Source organism: Corvus kubaryi, unplaced genomic scaffold (genome assembly GCF_017639235.1).
Source record: "Corvus kubaryi isolate FWS band 111438036 unplaced genomic scaffold, C.kubaryi_AGA036_p1.0 135, whole genome shotgun sequence".
NCBI lineage: Eukaryota > Metazoa > Chordata > Aves > Passeriformes > Corvidae > Corvus > Corvus kubaryi.
Genome location: NW_024580669.1, coordinates 7897242 through 7916110, shown reverse-complemented (window position 1 = coordinate 7916110; position 18869 = coordinate 7897242). Strand labels below are relative to the sequence as shown.

The window sequence follows — 18869 nt, the reverse complement described above, 5'->3', positions numbered from 1 at the left end:
AAAAAAGAAGGTATGACAGAAAGAAAGCATACCAAAGGGTGTTTCAGAAAACAAAGACTTCTGCAATGAATGGCATTAACACACATATAAACCCGGGACCATTTCGTAAGCACTGATCTCATTTGATATCATCCACTTAAACATTAGGTAAAGAAGCTAAAATAAATGCTTTAAATTTTCATTATAGCCTTTTGGCTCTTAACAGATAGTGGAAAAGGACTGGCACTCCAGGTAGCTGACAGTGAAGGAAAGCTTGAATACAGCCTTGGCTGTAAGAAGAATCAGGTTTATGCCTATTTACATGTGGATCTGGGTTCATTTACGATTTGTTAGTGAAATTGAAGTATCTGATCTGGAATGGCAGATGTGATCAAGAATCTGTGGGATATCCATAACTTTCTGGAACAGCAACTGGATTGAGGTATAAAAATAGAGTATTTAAAACAGCAGAATACACTTCTGTTTGAAGACTCTGAATCCCTTTGCAGATAAGGATAAACAAACTTTTGCATCAACATCTACACACACAGTACGTTACTTTGAGCAACTAGATTTGTCTAGTCTTCTCTCCATTTGATTCCCTCCCAATCACAGCCTAGTAATGTCAGAATAAATAATGCACAAAAGGGAAGACCAATGTATATTAGCCTAAAGTAATTACAAATGCCTTTACAGGAAAAACTATTAGGAATTCTTTATGAGAAATACACACACTGAAGCTTTTCCTTAACAGACAAACCATTATTCGCGTACTGCTGCAGTGGGTAACACATTTAATTAGAGCTGCAAGCCTGCAAGACTACTGTCATAGGATGTAATAATGAACATTACGGAAAGCACATAATCTGAAAATAAAGTGGGGACAAAGCACAAGTTTATAGTTATAGATATGAAAATAAACTCTCTACCACAAGACTTGGACATATCTAGGCATTGGCATCATAGGAAAAATTTATATTCATTCTAATGAACTGATTTTTAAAGCCTTCCCTCTTGGAACACAATTTACAGTCCAATAATTTTGAGGACTCTCACATGCTAAAATAAAGATCAGCTGAAGTTTAATTTTAGCTTGCCATGTGATCCCACCTGGAAATGCTCTAGATTTATCTGTATTTAATCAGTATTCCAAAGTAACAGTCTGAATATCAGTCCAAAAAAAGGGGCTGTGTTCAAGAACATGTGAGAGTAAATAAAAAAAATTCTTTTCTGAATCCCCAGCATAATAGTTTAATTTCTAAGTAAGTTATAAATTGTCCTAAAAAATATTTAAGAATCTTAAGACATTAAGGAGCTACAAAGGATTGTTTAGTATAGACACAGGTTATGACAATCTTGAGTTTTGTTTCTTTTTAACATTTCAAATAAATACAGCAAAAGTGAAGTTCTAATACAGAACTCTTCTGTAGAAACCACTGTGTTATCATTTGTAGGCAAGCTTAGAATAATCTATTTTCAGGAAGTGCTTGATAAAATATGCTATATTTGTGAATGAAAGCTCTTGGATTTGGATTCTTATTTCTGTCCTTGAGTATTAATTTCAGTAAACAACTGGGCTAGAACATAGCTAGAACATATTCTTAATGTTACTGTTAAGGATAATCAAGCAGTAGAACAGAGTAATGAAGCTGTAAAGTCTCTATCACCACTAAGGACTTTTTGGTGCAAGTTAACAAAAGCCTTTTAGGAAAAGTATTGTGCCTTGAATCATTGGGATGACCTCTTGAAGCCCCCTTAACACCATTCCTGCTACAGAATAGCCTATATGTATCTGAGTACTGAACATTATTGACTGTAAAACACATCTATTTTACTTACTTTTTTTCCTTGGAGTATGGACACAATTCCAGGTCCTAATCGTACTGCTAAATGGAAGAGATCACCTGAATTTTCCAGGAAGCTGACATTTAAAAGCCCTACTTGGTAAGTCCTGGTTTCTTTTTCTTGACAGAAGGGAAATAATTTAGGACTTAGCAATTCACGTTCTATCATATCAATGCCTCAACCTGACTTTTACTGATCCTAAATGAACATTCATCATGAAAAATGACTCTGTTTCAAGGTGGTTTTAAATAATGCACTAGGTGAAGCAGCCCTTCTTCAGACTTACACGAGAGAAGGGTCAGGTTCAGTTAATCACATTCCAACACCTTCACCTTCACTCCATTTTGGTGAGGGGATCCCTCTTTTTCCTTTCCAGTGTTGACAGTCTTCATTATTAACTGGTATTTATACTAAATGTGTCAGGTAGTATTAAATCAGATTTCCGTCATAACCACATCTTATTAAAAGGTACAGAGTTCTCCCTTTTTTTTTTTCTTCCCTTGAAATGAAACCATGTATCTTTGTCAGATTTTTGATGGAGTTATCAGCATGCTGATTCCCAGCCCAAACACCCTGAGCTCATTGCAACTCCACGAAGTTACTAGAAGAAACTTTCTGAAAGTTCCAAGAAACTTTACATTAATGGAAATATATTTAAGAGCTAGGCCAATAAAAGTGATTAATATTAGGCAAACAAATTAGCTTTCCAGGTGACTACTGAAGTACCACTTCAAAGGGGTGATATTTTGGTTTTCAGAAGAAATATTTATGCTTTTTAGCTTTTTCCTTGTTTTGTCATCTTAGTAATTTTTTTAAAATTTCAACAGATCCCATGGGAAAAGCAGAATGTTTAGAAATAAAACTGGAAAAAAATCAGGTTTTTTTTAGAATTATCTTGAGACATAATTTAAGAGCTAATACCCTTTTAGTCAAAGTTCATACAGAACTCAGAACTGCAGCAACTGTAGGCTAGCTACTACTTAATCACAGTCTCCCTGGATTATTTACTTCTCTCTTGATGACACTTTATAGTGACAATTCAGGAATAGGCTGATTTGTAACACTGTAAATCAATGTTGTTTGTGATGTGGATACAAGAACACAGAACTTGTCCTTTTATCCCTCTATTTTTTATCTCTGGCTGCAATCTTTATTTTTATTTAAATTCTTCTTGCTTCTTTTTAGGAAGACCAGCTGGATTATATTGGCAAATACCTCAGGAAGGCAGAACTAATTGCTCCAATTATTACTGGAAAGCCAGGTGGGAAATTAGAATGTGGGACCAATTGAGGATAGCTAAGCATTAGTAGCAAGGCTATTCCTAGCTTAAGGGAGCATGTATAAAATATAGACTTCTTTTTTAAAAAGTGGGAGGATAAGGACTACTGTCAGTGCAAAGGCCTGATTTATTGTTAGGGATCCTCTGTGACAGAAGAGTATATCTGGTCTTTTCAATTCTTAAAATCAACATATGACAGGCTATCTGCAAGTGCTTTCAGTACTTGTGTTCTTATTTCCTTATGTCCTTTTTTTCCTCTGTAATGTAGCAGCTGCTCATGTGAGAAATTACCCTTGCTGGTATTTTCTGCTTTAAATTTTGTTGGCATTGATTAAAATTATGCTGTCAAGTAGTAGATGTCAGACCCTTGGTAGAAGGCAATGACAGAAATCAAGGTTGTGATTTTATATTAAAGACAGTTTAAACAAAGTCAGGTTGAATTTTAGCCTTTTTATTTATAGAGATAGTAGAGAAGTTTGGCAATTCTTCTTCTTTCAATTAGATATCTTCCTGGGAAAGGATCACATTTTAATGAGTAATATTTTATTTCACAAAAAGACCTCTTCTACATGTAAATCAGAAGAGCAATAGGACTATAAAAGCAGATATTACAGCCACTAAAAATGGATTTAAAAAAAGAGATTAACAGGTTTATATTGCTCTTGAGGAAAGACAATGAGAAGGTACAGCAATTACTTTTGCTATGTACATGACATGAACCCAAAATCAAAAAATGCAATTCAACCACTGTTCAAGTCACTGTTGGCAACATTTCAGATTGTTTGTATTTCCCTTTCAATCCATGGATCAATATCCATTACAATCAAGTTAACAGTCTCATACTTGGTCAATACAAGACTTTGTTGATTCAAGAAAAATACTTGCAAGTCCAGACTTTTTCCAGGTTCTCATACATTTTAGTAGATGTTAGGATTAAATGTGCAATAATCCTGAATTATTTGAGTTATTGGGAAGGCAGAAAATGTCAAAGATAGTATTTGACCTAAATAGGTGATTCTTCCTGTGGTTTTGAGATACCAGTCTCAAAAGGCCTTAAAAAGAATTGGATCAAGCTTTGGTCCAGAAACATGGAACTATTCTCTGCTGTGGTGAAAGTGACTGCTTCTGACTTGGTCATTTATTGCTGATCTATATACTGTTAGGTATACTGTTAGTTATACTGCTAGGAGTCAGGAATCATATTACAGAAGATAAAAATTTTCAGTCCAGTTCAGTTTAACTAAATTTAAGAAAAACAAATACGTGCTAGTTTATGATTTGTAGGTAAATTGAAGATTACTCTTGCTGTAACCTTCAGCATGTAAAGGCACAGTTCCTCTGTCTATTCAGTCACTTCCTGACATAAATATAGGAATGAGCAGTTGTATGCTATGTAAAGATACTCTCAATTTATCTTGGAAATAACAGTTCTCAGATTCCTGCTACCCAGTACTATACATGTGACATTCTGATGTTGCTTCAGTAGTTGAAACAATCCAAAGGCAAGAAACTAAAAAGGAAGTGGAATTTTCCTGGCACAGAGTTACTGACTTATCTGTTCAAAACACTGGATGAAGTGTGAGAAATGTGGGTGCCTGATGCTCCTAATCAAAGGTACAGAAGAAATCACTGCTGAAGGAGGGAAATGTTTTTATTTCTGTAAGTGTCAAACACCTGAATGGGCAGCAGTTCCCAGAACACCACTCACACTGAGCAGGCATAGTTGCAGTTTGTGTGTTGAACCCTTCAAAAATCATAGTCAACTCTTTCATATCAAAGAGTCATAGAATGGTTTGGGTTGGAAGGGATCTTTAAAGATCATCTACTTCCAAGCCCACCCCATGGCAGGGACATCTTCCACTACACCAGGTTGCTCAAACCCCCATCCAACCTGTCCTTGAACCCTTAAACCAGGGTTAGGGCATCCGTCACTTCTCTGGGAAAGCTGATCCAGTGCCTCATCACCCTCACTGTAAAGCATTCTTTCTTATATTCAATCTAAATCTACTCTCAGTTTAAAACCATTGTCACTGTAGGCCCTGGTAAAAAGTTTTAGTCTTTTTTATAAGTCCCCTTTATCTATTGCAAGGCCACAACAAGGTCTCCCCAGAGTTTTCTTTGCTCCAGGCTGGACAGCCCCAACTCTCTTAGTCTTTCTCCATAGGAGAGGTGTTCTGTCTCTCTGATTGTTCTAATGCAAAAAAGTTTCTCATCTGCAGTAAACCTCCTATTTTCAGCCTGGAAAACCCAGACATCAAAGTATAGATTTGTGCATATGCAAAAGTATTTTCAAATCTCAGTAACTGTATCATAATTATCTGTCAATACATTTCTTCATCTTTCTTTTTCCTCCTCTTATAACTTTCTGGTCAAAGGTCTAATATTAGGACATTTTTCACTGAACATCCTCATAAGGACTAATATTATACTTCTGATTTTTCAACCTTTGGATTTAAAAGAAATCAAATTGCTAATTTTTTAAGGTGTGAGATTCAGCAAGCCCTTAGTCTGTTCTCAATCATACTACAGTGAGTCCTGTGGTTTAAAGAGTGTTACTCTAGCCTAGTTAAAGAGCAAGTAAAAGGAGAATGAATTCTTTTTTTGAGTTTTAATTTCTTTGAAGAATGTGGCATTACTTAGCTGTGCCTGTTCTGTCTGTTTCATGACTTATTTGACTCAAGAGAGCTAATCCACTTACTGCTCCTGGGTACTCCTCTTCAAGAGACAGTGAGATACAGTTGCAGGACAATTTGCTCCAGGGTCTATTCTGTGCAGAGAGGACGGATGAAAATTTCACCAGGACTGTTCAGAAAGCTTTAAAGGAACACTTACAAGTCAAATGATTCCCAGTCACTCTCTTACAGAGGTCATGCAACTTTCCAAAATGTTATTAGAATGACTCCCTAGAATGTTTTAAGGTTTCTGTGGTATTTTGAATATTTTTCTCAAAAATAAAGATTAGACTGCCTTAATTATTGAAATATGGAGATAAGAAATTAAACTTTTAAAACTGAATTTCTTAGTTTGGATGATGAACCACAAAGCTCAAAAATTAAGAAAAAAAGGGTGTTTTTTATCTCAGATTACACTGAATAGGTTAAATAAACCCCCCAGTACTGTAAAATTTGCCTGTTAAAATATGATCACAGAGCATGTTTGGGGCTTGTTGTCATTCTGTTTGCTTTTTGGGTTTTTTTTTCTTTAATCTGTAATTTAGGCAACTAATAGGATGAGAAAAAAAGAAAAAAAAAAAAGGAAATCCTGAAAGACTTCACTAAAGGTTATACTAAATAAGTGCATATCTCTACTGTATCATCTTGTAAAAGTTCAGTAAGTACGTGTGCACTGTTAGAGTTTGAAATAGTACAAATATATTCCTTCTGTTGGCCTATGGAAATATACCTACTGGGGCTTTACTAGAACACTCTGAAAATTTCTGTTCAGGCTCAGTCATCTGTAGAGGGAGACAGTTTCTTACATAGAGAACTTGGTTTTATTATGGTCAAAGGATGAGGCTCAAAGGACCACTGGAAAGGTCACAAAGGCAGAACAGTGAAGAGAAGTTTTTGGTATTCAGGACATACATATTCATGGACTGGAGGGCATTTAAAAAAAAAAAAGGTAAAAAGCCCCACTCCCTTGGAAGATGTGGGTGAGGTACTACACTCTTCCTATAGAAAGATTAGAATTTTCTGACCGAAAATTCTCACAACAATAAGGCCAGCCACAGAAGATGACAGAAGCACGGTGAGTACTCATTCACTCAAAACCCCCCTGAAAAATTCCTAAAAGAGTCTTTGCTTGAGATGAACCTCAGTGCTTATAATGATTGAAGAATGATATTTTGCATGCATATAGAGTCTTCAAAAGGGGACGATCCAACATTTCAACAACAATTTGTATGCTATTTGTATCTATATATCTCTCTTCTACTAGAAATAATGGCCTCTTGGGATTACCCAGTAAAGTCACACTTTTAAAATGTATGAAAATCATTTTTCCCATATATTTTTTAAATGGATGAATGGTTGGTAGGTGGAAAATACCATCTGGAACCTACTGGCTGAGCAACTTCATAGGACAGATAGACCAATCATGATCTACAATTGAATCAAGATATTAATCACGTGCTTTTAATTGTTAGTTTCAATCCTTACATAGGTGCAATTGGGCTTTTTGTAATGTCTATAACACTCCAACCATGTAATAAGAAATCTTTGTACAAGGTATATTGCACTTTCTGAAACAAATACAGAAATTGGCTTGCATAACTTAATGAAATGAAGACCACAATATGTATAATAAGATTTGCTGAAGCTTAAGAAGATGAAGTATTTCATCCGCCCAGGGCAGAATGCCCAGAGTAAGATAACATGCAACAATGCATATCATAAAAATACCTAATACGGTGTCCAAGAACAAAACTCTGACTTTTTTTTTATATTATTGAGTAGGAAAAAAATACAGAATATGACAAGATGATATATTCAGAGAAACAAAGATTATCATAGCCATAATCACAGTTGTTTATATTGACCATTTGGTTTTGTCAGCAAAGTAAATAGTACTGTTTTCCAGGATTTACTTGTAGTTGTACTAATACAGGTTAATAGCATAAAAACTATTCCCAAAAAACATTAACACAAGTGGGCCAACAATTACAAAAGGAGCATTTTTTTCCTGATGATTCCTCTTATGTAAATGCCTAAATTTTGATGTCATACTCTCGTGAGCTGAACTCAAACCCTCTTGCTACAGTTTTGGTTCAGACGCCTAGAAACCAGTTTTCATTGACATTTGAGATCCTACCTTGCTTTGGTCAGCTACTGGTCTTAAAGATCCTCTAAATCCCCTGCCATATTTGTCAGGCCTGCGTGAATGACTTGGGTGACTAAAACATTTCACGTAGCAGCAGATCTGCATGTTCAAGCAACTAAATTGATTCTGCACCATTTTAAAGAGACTAACCCACTGGGTACTTTTTACAGAAGTTATGCCCCAAGAATATTTGAAAATGTAAAAAAAGAGTACCAGTATTAAAAGGTTTTAAATGTAACAGTAAGTTATTATTTGCAAATAAGAATACAAATGGCAGCTATGGGAGCTCTCTACATTTAATGAAAAATGGGAAGGAATATTTACTTCCACTTAATTGCAGAGCATATCTGGTCCACAACACAGATAAGCGAACTACAGAAAAGACATGGTTTTAAGATTTTCATTCATTTTTATTCATCTATAAAGACAATACCGCAATAAATCTGTAATACTGAAGTAATTCTCAGTTAATCTTGAGTTCCTCTAAATTCTGAACTACTTCCCCAAAATATATTTACATGCTGAAACTGAAATGCTTTTGAATTGTTTTCCAGCTTTTAGTTTAATTTATCCTTTGACCTTTCCCCTCTAAGTCAGCTACAAATCAGACACTAAAATCCAGGCTGGCTGCACCAGCTTTTCTCAATGGCAAAAAAAAAACTCAACAAGAACCACTCATTTTATCAGACTAGGAGTTGTAACACTTAGAGTTCTCAAGGTAGCAGAGGTGAATTGCATCATAAGTGAAAATTAGGGAATTGCAGCTCTTGAGTTATTTGCAAGATTTGAAGACAAGAAGAAACATTATTTTGGAAAGGTAATTTCAGTGACCAAATGTTGTATACACATCTTTCAGAATGTTTCAAAAAGTGTTTTGGGTATTGTTTGGTTTTTTTTGTTTAGGTTTGTTTGGGTTTTGGGGTTATTTAATAATGCAAATAAGAAATGAAAATATTTTGTATTTTTAGGCTCTGAAATTTAAGATCCAAGACAGAACCTAAGGGGCAACTTATGATGAACAAAATTATGAAAAGGTATTTTTTTAGAATTATAATTCTGGATAAAACTCATCAGGACCAAAAAAAAATTAAAATTCCCAACTTCTTATTTTCATCCCACCATTTCTCTTTTAAAAAACCAGATATTTTTTTCAAATGCTTAAATATAATGTTGAGAAATTGAAGATTGATAAGCAGATTATCAAAATATTTTATATTTGATAAAGCAGATTATCAAGTATTTTTGTATGATGAATACTATATATGGAAATATTTAGTAAAATGCATATACACAGGTAAGGATTCTTGCTTTGGAAAAGAGAGCTTTACAGATCTACCTGTAAATTCTAATTTGATTTCTTCAACTCTGTGGAATGTCAGACTGCTTTTACCTCAAATATGGAAACAGAAATTATTTCCCCATGTATAGAGATTCTAGAAACCTGAAAAATGTTGATTTTTTTAAACTTATTTAAGATCAATTTATCAATTATATGTATAAATTTCAATGTATAAATTAACAAATATCTCAAAGCTGCATTAAAATCAATCTAAATGATAAAGGTCTTATTTTAATAAAATGAAGTTCATGATAATTAAGTTTTATATTTGAGGTCAACATAAACATTCACTTGAAAGAACATACCTTATATGTAAAGGGAAATGGAATTTTTATAATGTGTCCTTCAGTACAAAACACTCTTCATTTTCATGTAATGAAATCCATCATTACACACAAAAAAGATAACCACATTCCCTACGAAATTTTGAAAGTCATTCTCAGGCACTTTCCAGCTCCAATATTACAATATCTCCTTCTTTGTCAGCACCACATTAAGACCAAAAATAATCTCTCAGGATTTCCCAATCCAATAAAGGCTTCATTATCGTGCATCTGCATTAAGTGCAGCAGCCAAGCCTGCTCAGCTAATATTTTTATTTAAAATTAATGTTTTATGTAAACACTAACATTAATAATTGCTTTATGAAGTAAATATTCTAAAATGTTATAAAAATAAAGCCTGGTAGGCATTAGATATTTCCTTTGAATCCAATAGTATTGAGTCAGCTCCATACTTTATATTTTTTATTTGAAAAGCAATGAACACCAGAAGACAGATACTATTATATATTATTCATTGTTATCTAACTATTTAATTACTTTAAATAAACAGGTAAGACACCATTCTCATTTGAACTGAAGACTCATTACATTGGTGTTCTGTGTAAAGGGCCCCAGAGAAAATTAAGGTCAGGATTTTATTCTACAATACAAGGAAAGCATAGACTAATTTTTCATAGCAAATGAAGTAGGCATATCCTTCCTACAAACATGGGGTACCACTGTAGAGCTGTTTGTATTTCTTTTTACCTTCTGAATCGGTTACTCCCACTCCCGACTGCTTTACTGGTTCTTGTCCATTCTGGCTCATCTTCCCTCTGTTAAAAGATATGGTGGTTGTCATCAATAAAAGCATATAGAGATGGGAGCTAAAACAATGATACTCTTAAGCCAACGAGGCTTGGTTCTTTTAAGAATATTATCTTTTTGTCTTTTGAAGGCAGCTGCAATCACATCTTGCTAAGCCTGTACATTCTTACAGATTGGGTCCATCAGGTTCTGTCTGCTCCCTGCCCCACAACAGTCTGGGGCTACATATCTTCTCATTTTATCTTCTTACAGTCAACAGTCAAATATAAAATAACCAGTCACAAAAATTGATATTTGGTCTACAACACCATTACTTCAAAGGTAAGACATATTTGTGGTTGTTCTTAAATGATTGCTTTACTTTACAGTTTTGATTTAGCATAAGAAACAATTCTGAAGACTTATATTAATCTTAAAGTGAGTGAAATAAACCATGCTCTGGATTTCCCTATTTTCCTGCATTTTATGTAGAAAGAACCTGCATCAGAATCTTGATGTCTATTTTTAGGCAATGAAAGTTAGGTAAAATATAAGCTATTCTTAAACATATTTGTTGCAAGCTCTAAGACATGATTACAGTCATTCTCAAACATTTGTGCTTCTAGTTTTCTTTTTCCCTTAGGACTCTGAATGCTGTGATTGAGACTATAAGGCGTTATCTTCAGTTGCATGTGATTCCTTGGGGCTTAAAGGGTCATGACTGTTCTTTGCTATTTGTGAGCCAGCTTCATGTCTGAAGTTGTTTAAATTCATAGGGAACTAAAAAATTAGTATAAAATCACAGTTTTTAAAGTGATTTTTTATTCAGTTTTAACTGAAAGCTATTATTTTCTTCTTCTGTAGGTAATGCTTCATAAATCATGACAAATATGAAGCAAGAATTATTTGTCCCAAGGGTTGTATTCCTTATACATCATTCAATTGCTTTTCACCTTTGCATTCAAAATAAATTTAATTTTACAGACATTGTACTGCTATAAAGGGTTACACAGGACAAAAGCATAGAGAATCTGGTCTCTATCAGAGATAAGAACATGAGTAGCTTTCAGGGATATTACAACTGGATAATAAGAGTATTTTAAAAAAATCCAGAATAGAAAGACTTTACGAGATATATTCAGATGTGTGTAACTGTATATAATTATTATTTTCCCTTGATAGTTATAGCTATTTAATACTGGCAAGTATTCTAATTAGTTACCTCATCAAACAATTCCCACGGTGTCACTATTTAATTATTTTATTTTGCTTCAAGACTAATTGTTCCTGTGATTAAAAACACTTGGATTAAAATAAAGAGTTTAAAATTCAGCATAACCAACAATTTCTATTCATAGACCAGAAACTTAGTCTAAACAGGGAGCTTATAACCAAAAAGGTTTTTAAATGCCAAGATACCTAAAAATATTTAGCCTACTTGATACTTCACACCCAAATTGTGATGAGCTGTTGTCTTATAGATGTGCTGAATTACAGTACAAGGTCAGAGTCCCTGACGTCATTATCAAGCCAGTGTGAAAGCAAATCTTGAGTAATATTTCAATCATACGTATATTCAGATAATTAAGACTTTTTATACAGAATTCAAAATGGAAACAGTTATCTATTTTAAACATCATCTCCATGAATGATCTGATTGTAAACAGTTGTTTTGTTATTCATTTTCATTATATTACTATGTAAAACCCTGGAGACTAACATGAAAAATGAAGCAGGTCCTGTCTGTATAAATTTCCTGTGTAATTTTAAAGACTCTGTCTAACATCAGCATATAAATGATTTACTTTAAAATGCCATAATAAAAAAAAAAAATAGTGTAGCCATAAAAAAATAAGAGACCTGGATATATTTTATTTAATTAAATATGATTAATGAAAACAAATTGCTACAAGTGAAAATCTGAAGCTGTGGATACTTCCTTCTGCTTTTCAGTGGAAGTGGGGCTGATTTCAGGCTTAAGAGACCAATGAGTCTGTCAGCCAAATAGCAAGTAACTGTAGATACTGTCACAGTGCCAGTCAATACATAGAAAATTATGTTATTTAGACTCAAATTTGGCATATTTGAGGTGAAAATTTCTGTTGAGAGCTCCATCTTGTGTTTCTCTGCACAAAGATTTTAGGCATCTTTACTTTTCTCACTAGGAATGACAGCCCAGTATTTTTCTTTTTCTTTTGAGGTTGTCAGAGACTATTAAAGATCATAATTTTTTCCCCCCTTTTAGCCTAGAAAAACATGAGTGAAAAGTCCAATGAAAATCAAACAATTGGCACCCTATAGCCTGAGCTCACGTAATCCTCCTAGAGTCTGATGGTGAGGTTGAAGTCTTAGATTTATCTCTATTTTCCCTTTAGTTACTAACAAGCTGTAGACAGATACCATTTGGCTTTATTTTTGAAAATGATAAATACTCAGAAATATCACAGTTCTAGAGAATTTTTACTTCAAGTTTTTCTAGAAAGATTAAATCTTTTGTGACTAATACTTCACCACTTCAAGGGAAAAGCAAAAAACTTTTGTTCCAGAGAAAAATATTGAACGACTCTTGCAGACAATGAATGAACAATAACCACCAAATAATATTTTGAGAACAATCAATCTATAATTTTTTTTTTTTGGCCAGAATCATTAACCTGATCAGAAGTCACTTCCTCCTATCAGGGAATATAAATGCAATTGCTAAGTGACAGTGCATGCTGACAGAGTTGAGGGGAAAAAATCCTGGCAAAACTTTTCTCTGTGGAGTACTTAACTGGGTAAGAGATTTTGAAAGTTAAATAATTTTAAAGGATCATTACACTGATAGTAGATGGATAATTCCTACAGGGACTCTGTACCAAAAAGCTTTTTCCAGACAAGAACTGAGAAATTCTACTGAAACTCCTAAAACTTGGGAGAAGTTGGGCTACATCCAGAGTATGAATTCCACTCGCACTGGTAACACCTCTTCATAGAAGGAGGAAAATCTGCAAACTTAAACTAAACTTTCTCAATCCTACAATAGTTGTACTTTTAAAACATAAGTCAAGTCCATCTCTACACACTTTCATCAAAGGCTGAGACTAGCACATCTCTTGTGTGACAGGAAGAAATTCATGAGGTTGAGACAGAGGTTTGGTTGGTTATTAACAATTCAATGTTCAACAAAGCAGAATAAAAGGATGAACTCTAGGGAATTCTCCCCACTTAGCTGCTCTTCTACTGCATAACTCAAGTCTGCAGAGGACACTACAGAAAATGACTGACAAGTGAAAGTGCTATAAATTGTGGATGGAGGATACAGTATATTAAAGGAAAAGCCTTACATTCTCGGGATGGGAAACAGATTATTCTCTCCTGTGGCACTGCTGCTGCCTTCGCTATCCATGCTGTATCCACTGCCAAAACTACTGGCTGATGAGCCAGTGGAGACAGAACTTTCTGCAGGTCGGTGATTAGTAGACCTTGCTGTACAGAGCAGGAACAGTGGGTTACTAAAACACTTGTAACATATCTGTACCACTGACATTAAGAAAAAATGTAATTTATCAAAATCACATGCTGCAAACACTTTCACTTTTATATTTTACATTCAAATACTGCTTTATCATCTTTTGCAGATGAGATTTTTTTTCATATAGAATAAGGTGTTCTAAACCAAATAGTACACCACCATATTGTTTTCTACAGTCATGTTAATAGTTCAAATTAACAGCCTGAAGAAAAAAAAAAAAAAAAGGGATAGAATGATTAACACTGCTTTTCTGATTAACGTGACAGAAAACCAGTTATTCATCTGAAACATTTCATATGATAATCTTGTAAAAATGAAAGCCCCAGTGGGCCTTCCTCACATTCCTTGTGAAATGTTCTTTGCATTTGGTGATTTTGAGGAGTTTGCACAGATGTGTAAGCACACAATCTATAGTCACAGAGAATAGATCCCCACCCCTCTTCAGACATAACACAGCTATGCATTATATTTCTCAACTGCTCCCACCCAGCTGGATCTCTCTTACTACATGCATAGAATTTTAATGAACATATTTTGATGGGAGATGCCTTAATCTAATTTAAGACCATTTGGTGTTAGTAGAGCATACGTTAGTTTCACTTCAGGTTGCCTTATTTTGTGTTTTGGACATTACTGCACTACATGAACAAATCATCCAGTATTTGGCATTTAGCAAGTTGAGAAATATAAACGAAAAAGGACACGGTGAAATTACACATAGCAATTAATACAGGAACAATAGAGTAACTATTCTCATATTGAATAACACAATTGTCTGGGGATATTAATACAGATTTGGGGATTTTCTTGCTAAATGTCCTTGAATACATCTGCTGTTGTCATGTTCCATCTACTTCAACCTACTGAGCGTATACACTGAAGCTAGAAAATATTGTTTTGCAAAGTTATTTTTTTGTGAAGACTTAATGAGGTTTTATGTTATTTTGCTGAACAGTGAAACTTCTACGTAGGCAGTTAAAAGCGATTCTTCCTTAAAAAATAAATTAGTCAAGTATCTAACTGGAAATTTAATAAGAGCCAGAGCCCCAACAGTGTCTTACTTTAAAGTGGCAATCAATATTTTTTATGCATGACTAACTGAATAATATTTTTAGTGAAGACTGTTGCATGCTGCCTGACATGGGACCAGGAAGCTGAGTGTAACTCCTCAAACGTAATGAAAAAGCAGGTGAGTAATTTGAACTAGAAGCAATGAACAAAGCAATTCTTGTATCATCAGTCCTTGGGCAAATTTTGAGTTAAGACAGACCTCTTACTCTCCACAGTGATTCTTCACTGGTAAACCAAACTGTCACATAATTTTTTAATCTTTACAACTCTATTAGTCTCCTTTGTTCCACTATTGCCCACAGCCAGAAGTGTAATCTGTCAGTCTACGTTGTTTTCAGATCAAATTATTCTTTAACTCTATACCATTATTTTATACAACAATCATAGGCTGCCTTCTTGGATGTAAATAAATTTTAAAGTCATAATGTTATTAGCAGATACTCTCAGTATCTCACCTGGAGGAAAGACACCCATGTTTTTCCAGAGACAGCCATCTGGGGTGTCTGTGTGCAGTGGTGGTTCTATCCCTTTCAGCTGGTGGTACTGTGAGTGAATTCCTATGCCTGTGCTGACATGTCAGCAAAATGCTGCTGAGAAACGCTGGGCAAGAGTGAGATTTCAGAGATGAGAGGTCTATCTCTCCATTATAGGGTATTATTGCCAGTTGACCTGTATTCAACAGCCTGAATTGTGTCTCTCATGTCTGTCCCAAACTAATTCATAGCCTCAGTTCTCATCATGTTTACATGACCTGTATGTCTCCCAGTGTTTTCTGTTTGGAATTCTGAGGGTTCCTTTAGGTTGGGTTGTTTTGTTGGCTTTTTTTTTCTTTTTTTTGCCATGGTGTGAAAAATGCCTCACAGGTGAGTACAAATGGGAGATCAACGGATCTGCAAAACCCACAGAAGCCAACACAGTATTGTGCCAGCATAGAAAAACATCTTCAGTCCTTCCCTTAGGCAGGATATTGCTTAGTGTAGCATATATCTCCACCATAACATATGTGGCCTGAACGGATCTTTCATATCTGGGCTTTGTTTTTATTGACTTTGCTGTAAAAGATAGTGTCTGAAGTAATTTCTTGTATCTTTACTGGTGGATTTCTAAAACCAGTAAGAACCTAGAATTTAGTTCAATCCAGAAAATTTGAGTTAAGCTTTTGGAAATGGATTCATCTATTTATAATCAACCCATAGCTGTTTCTTTTGAAACAGCTGTATCCTGATTACACATTCAGTATGCTGTATTTTTAGTTTTTCTACTGTTTTCACTAATTCACATCATTTTCCATATTGATGTTTTTTTCCATAAGATCACTTGGTGAATTGTTACAATGGATCCAAGTTTAGATTCACGACTGGATTTTGAAAATTCTAAAGTTTAATGTTATTATTTTTTTTCCTGTCTGCTCTATGAAAGTAATGAACCACAGTGTCAGTTTGTGACACGAAATGAAATCCACAAATAGATTTACAGCTGGTTTCGTGACAAATTCAGAATCTGGATACAGAGATCATCTCATAACTTGTGAGACACCCACATTTTCTACATGTCTGTATTTTTACAGATACATCCAGACCTCTAAGTTTCTGCTGGTTATGTAGGAAACTTGGAAGTTCTGGTGATGTGGCAATGTTTGCTGCCAGACGATATTTTCCCTGAGAGTTAGTATAACTGTGGCTATATTTCTACTCTATGTGGAAAGATAGAACTTTTTCCATGCTCGTATGTTCAAGCAACTGGTCTGCACAGTCTCTTGCAGTCTTGCCCTTTTTCTTGGAATACATGCAAACATTGTCTTAGAAACTTTAACAAGAAAGTCAGAGTTCACTGTGATGCTCCTCTAGTCTTACCAGTCTGCATATGGTCTGTGAAGTCCTGAAAGTGTCAGAACAATTTCCACCTTGCTTGGTCAGTTGGGTTCATATTCACATAAGGACAAGAAACTATTTCATTATATTTTGTTTTAATTTTACTTCTAATTATGGTATTAGGGCGGGTTAATTCTGAGTTACAGAGCTTCTGCTTACAGGTCCCTATGCTAGAAAATGCTTTAGTCCCCAGGTTTTGACATCAAAGTTCTGGCAGGAGGTGCTTTGGTCTGTAGAATTGGAACAGTTTTGTATGGACTCACTTGGGTCCAAAGATTGGATATTCTCATCTGGTATTACACAGGTGTAGTCTTGCTTTACTGAAATCTACAATGTGTATCTGAATAGGAACTCAGGTGAAGGCAATTTCCATCATTGTAATTTTCCGTATCCAGAGTATGGAAGAGCTATGTTTCATTGCTTCCTTGCCCTTTGTTTTCTCAAATTATTAAATTATTTCCTGGATCTTAAGCAACCCACCCTCCCATTCCCCACCCCCCCCAAAAAAGAAAAAAAAGAACCCAACCAACCCATTAAGCAACTTTTAGAAACTCCTAGAAAGCTTAGAAAACTTTTAAAATACTTGTAGGCAAGGTCTTGCTATCAATTATGTATGATTCTTAAAGCCTTACATTTTTAGAGAAAAGGCTCCTCAGGCCTCAGCAGATGGACAAGACAAAGCTCAGCTGAAGGTCATTACCCACCTTCATTTGGCCTGTCTCTGGGAGAAAGCAAATATCCCTTCACCCCCTCCAGCCCTTTTTCTGTAAACTCTTTGCACAATTTATCAGGTGCTTGGCACTTTTTAAGGACTGCAGTATCAATGATGTCTGGGCTGCCCAGCCATCAAACTATGAAGAATAGAAATAGGAAGTGAAAATTTAAAATTCTAATATGAGCTGCTTTCTCTGAAATAGGGCACAGATTTTCCTATTACACAAAGCTATTGTTGTGGTTTGATTTCATTTTCATCTGTTAATCCTATTTTAGCTGGTAGTTCCCTTGATGAGATGAAATGTTCTCTACTTGGAATGGGTGTTAATGGGTACATATGTCACATTTAGTAGTTTGAAATGTGGTGTTAATGCTGCCTCTGAGTGATTCTGTTAAACTGCCTGTTTTACAGGCTCTGGCATGAGCAAACATTTCTGTTCAACCATTCTAGTAAATAATATATAAATGGGTTGGAAAAGTTCTCAACTGCTTACAGTAATTATTTCAGATTCCAAGAAAGTGGATGATAATGTTATACCTGGTGTGGGACCAGGGTTTCCCAAGAAAAAATTATAATGGTTAGATAGATGCCATTTGTACTCTGTACTGTTTACAGGAAAAAGAAAAAAATTCAACAGGATGATGTTTGAACATGTATTCCCTTATGCCTTCTTGGAAAATTGTTGTTTCAAGAAAATGAAGGTTAGCACCCACTTTTTAGGGCCATCTTTTTATATCTATTTTTTAAAACTATTGTTAGTATGGCAAAAATGTGCTCTTTCTTATGCTTTGGCTTATGGACCCAGTTAGAAAATAAACTTTTAGAACCAAGGAAAACATGTAAGTCACATCTTAATATGAAGAAAATATCATATTAAAATCAATAAGAGAGGAAAGCATGGAAGGCATATGATTTCACTTTATCTTTTGGAAAAGTCTGTTTTCAACAGACAACAGAGAAGCTTTTTTAAAACCTAATATAAGGAAGATATATCATTCACACAAGACCTACAACCAGGAACTGCTAAATCAGTCAGCAGCAAAATGGAAACAATCCAGGATTCTCAGCCACTCCAGCCATTCTTTTACAGTGAATGGACTTTTTTTTAAGACATAAATTTGAAAAAGTGGACTATGCAGTTCTATGGTTCATATGGAGAAAAGAACAGACTCAACAAGCACTTTCTCCTGGTGAATATATTGTAGATGTTCCCCTTTTCCAGTTTCCATCTAGAAGCAGAAATACACTGTCAAAACACATTGGGAATGATGGTTCTGTTTGTGAACTAAACAGGAGGAGGGAAAAACACCTTCAAGTATGGACTCAGGATTACGTTTCCAGAATTGGCCTCTAATTACTTGAAAAAAA

At 34.8% G+C, this 18869-nt stretch overlaps 1 protein-coding gene and 1 long non-coding RNA gene across 19 annotated transcripts in view; one reads left to right on the top strand and one right to left on the bottom strand.

The window, feature by feature from the left end:
- The window catches only part of PCLO (piccolo presynaptic cytomatrix protein), a 324030-nt gene that overhangs the window by 31949 nt on the left and 273212 nt on the right, over positions 1 to 18869 (bottom strand). For all 7 annotated transcript variants that reach the window (XM_042053700.1, XM_042053693.1, XM_042053676.1 and 4 more), the window contains 2 exons: positions 13657 to 13798; positions 10292 to 10359 (listed from right to left, as the gene is read on the bottom strand). In XM_042053700.1, coding sequence (XP_041909634.1) covers positions 10292 to 10359; positions 13657 to 13798 — 210 coding nt within the window. The remainder of the gene's footprint in view (positions 1 to 10291; positions 10360 to 13656; positions 13799 to 18869) is intronic.
- The window catches only part of LOC121676787, a 43444-nt gene that overhangs the window by 15732 nt on the left and 8843 nt on the right, over positions 1 to 18869 (top strand). For 6 of the 12 annotated variants that reach the window (XR_006020603.1, XR_006020595.1, XR_006020601.1 and 3 more), the window contains 3 exons: positions 1834 to 1923; positions 3010 to 3085; positions 8890 to 15033. This is a non-coding gene — a long non-coding RNA (uncharacterized LOC121676787). The remainder of the gene's footprint in view (positions 1 to 1833; positions 1924 to 3009; positions 3086 to 8889; positions 15034 to 18869) is intronic. The other 6 variants (XR_006020615.1, XR_006020614.1, XR_006020618.1 and 3 more) reach the window with 6 other exon arrangements.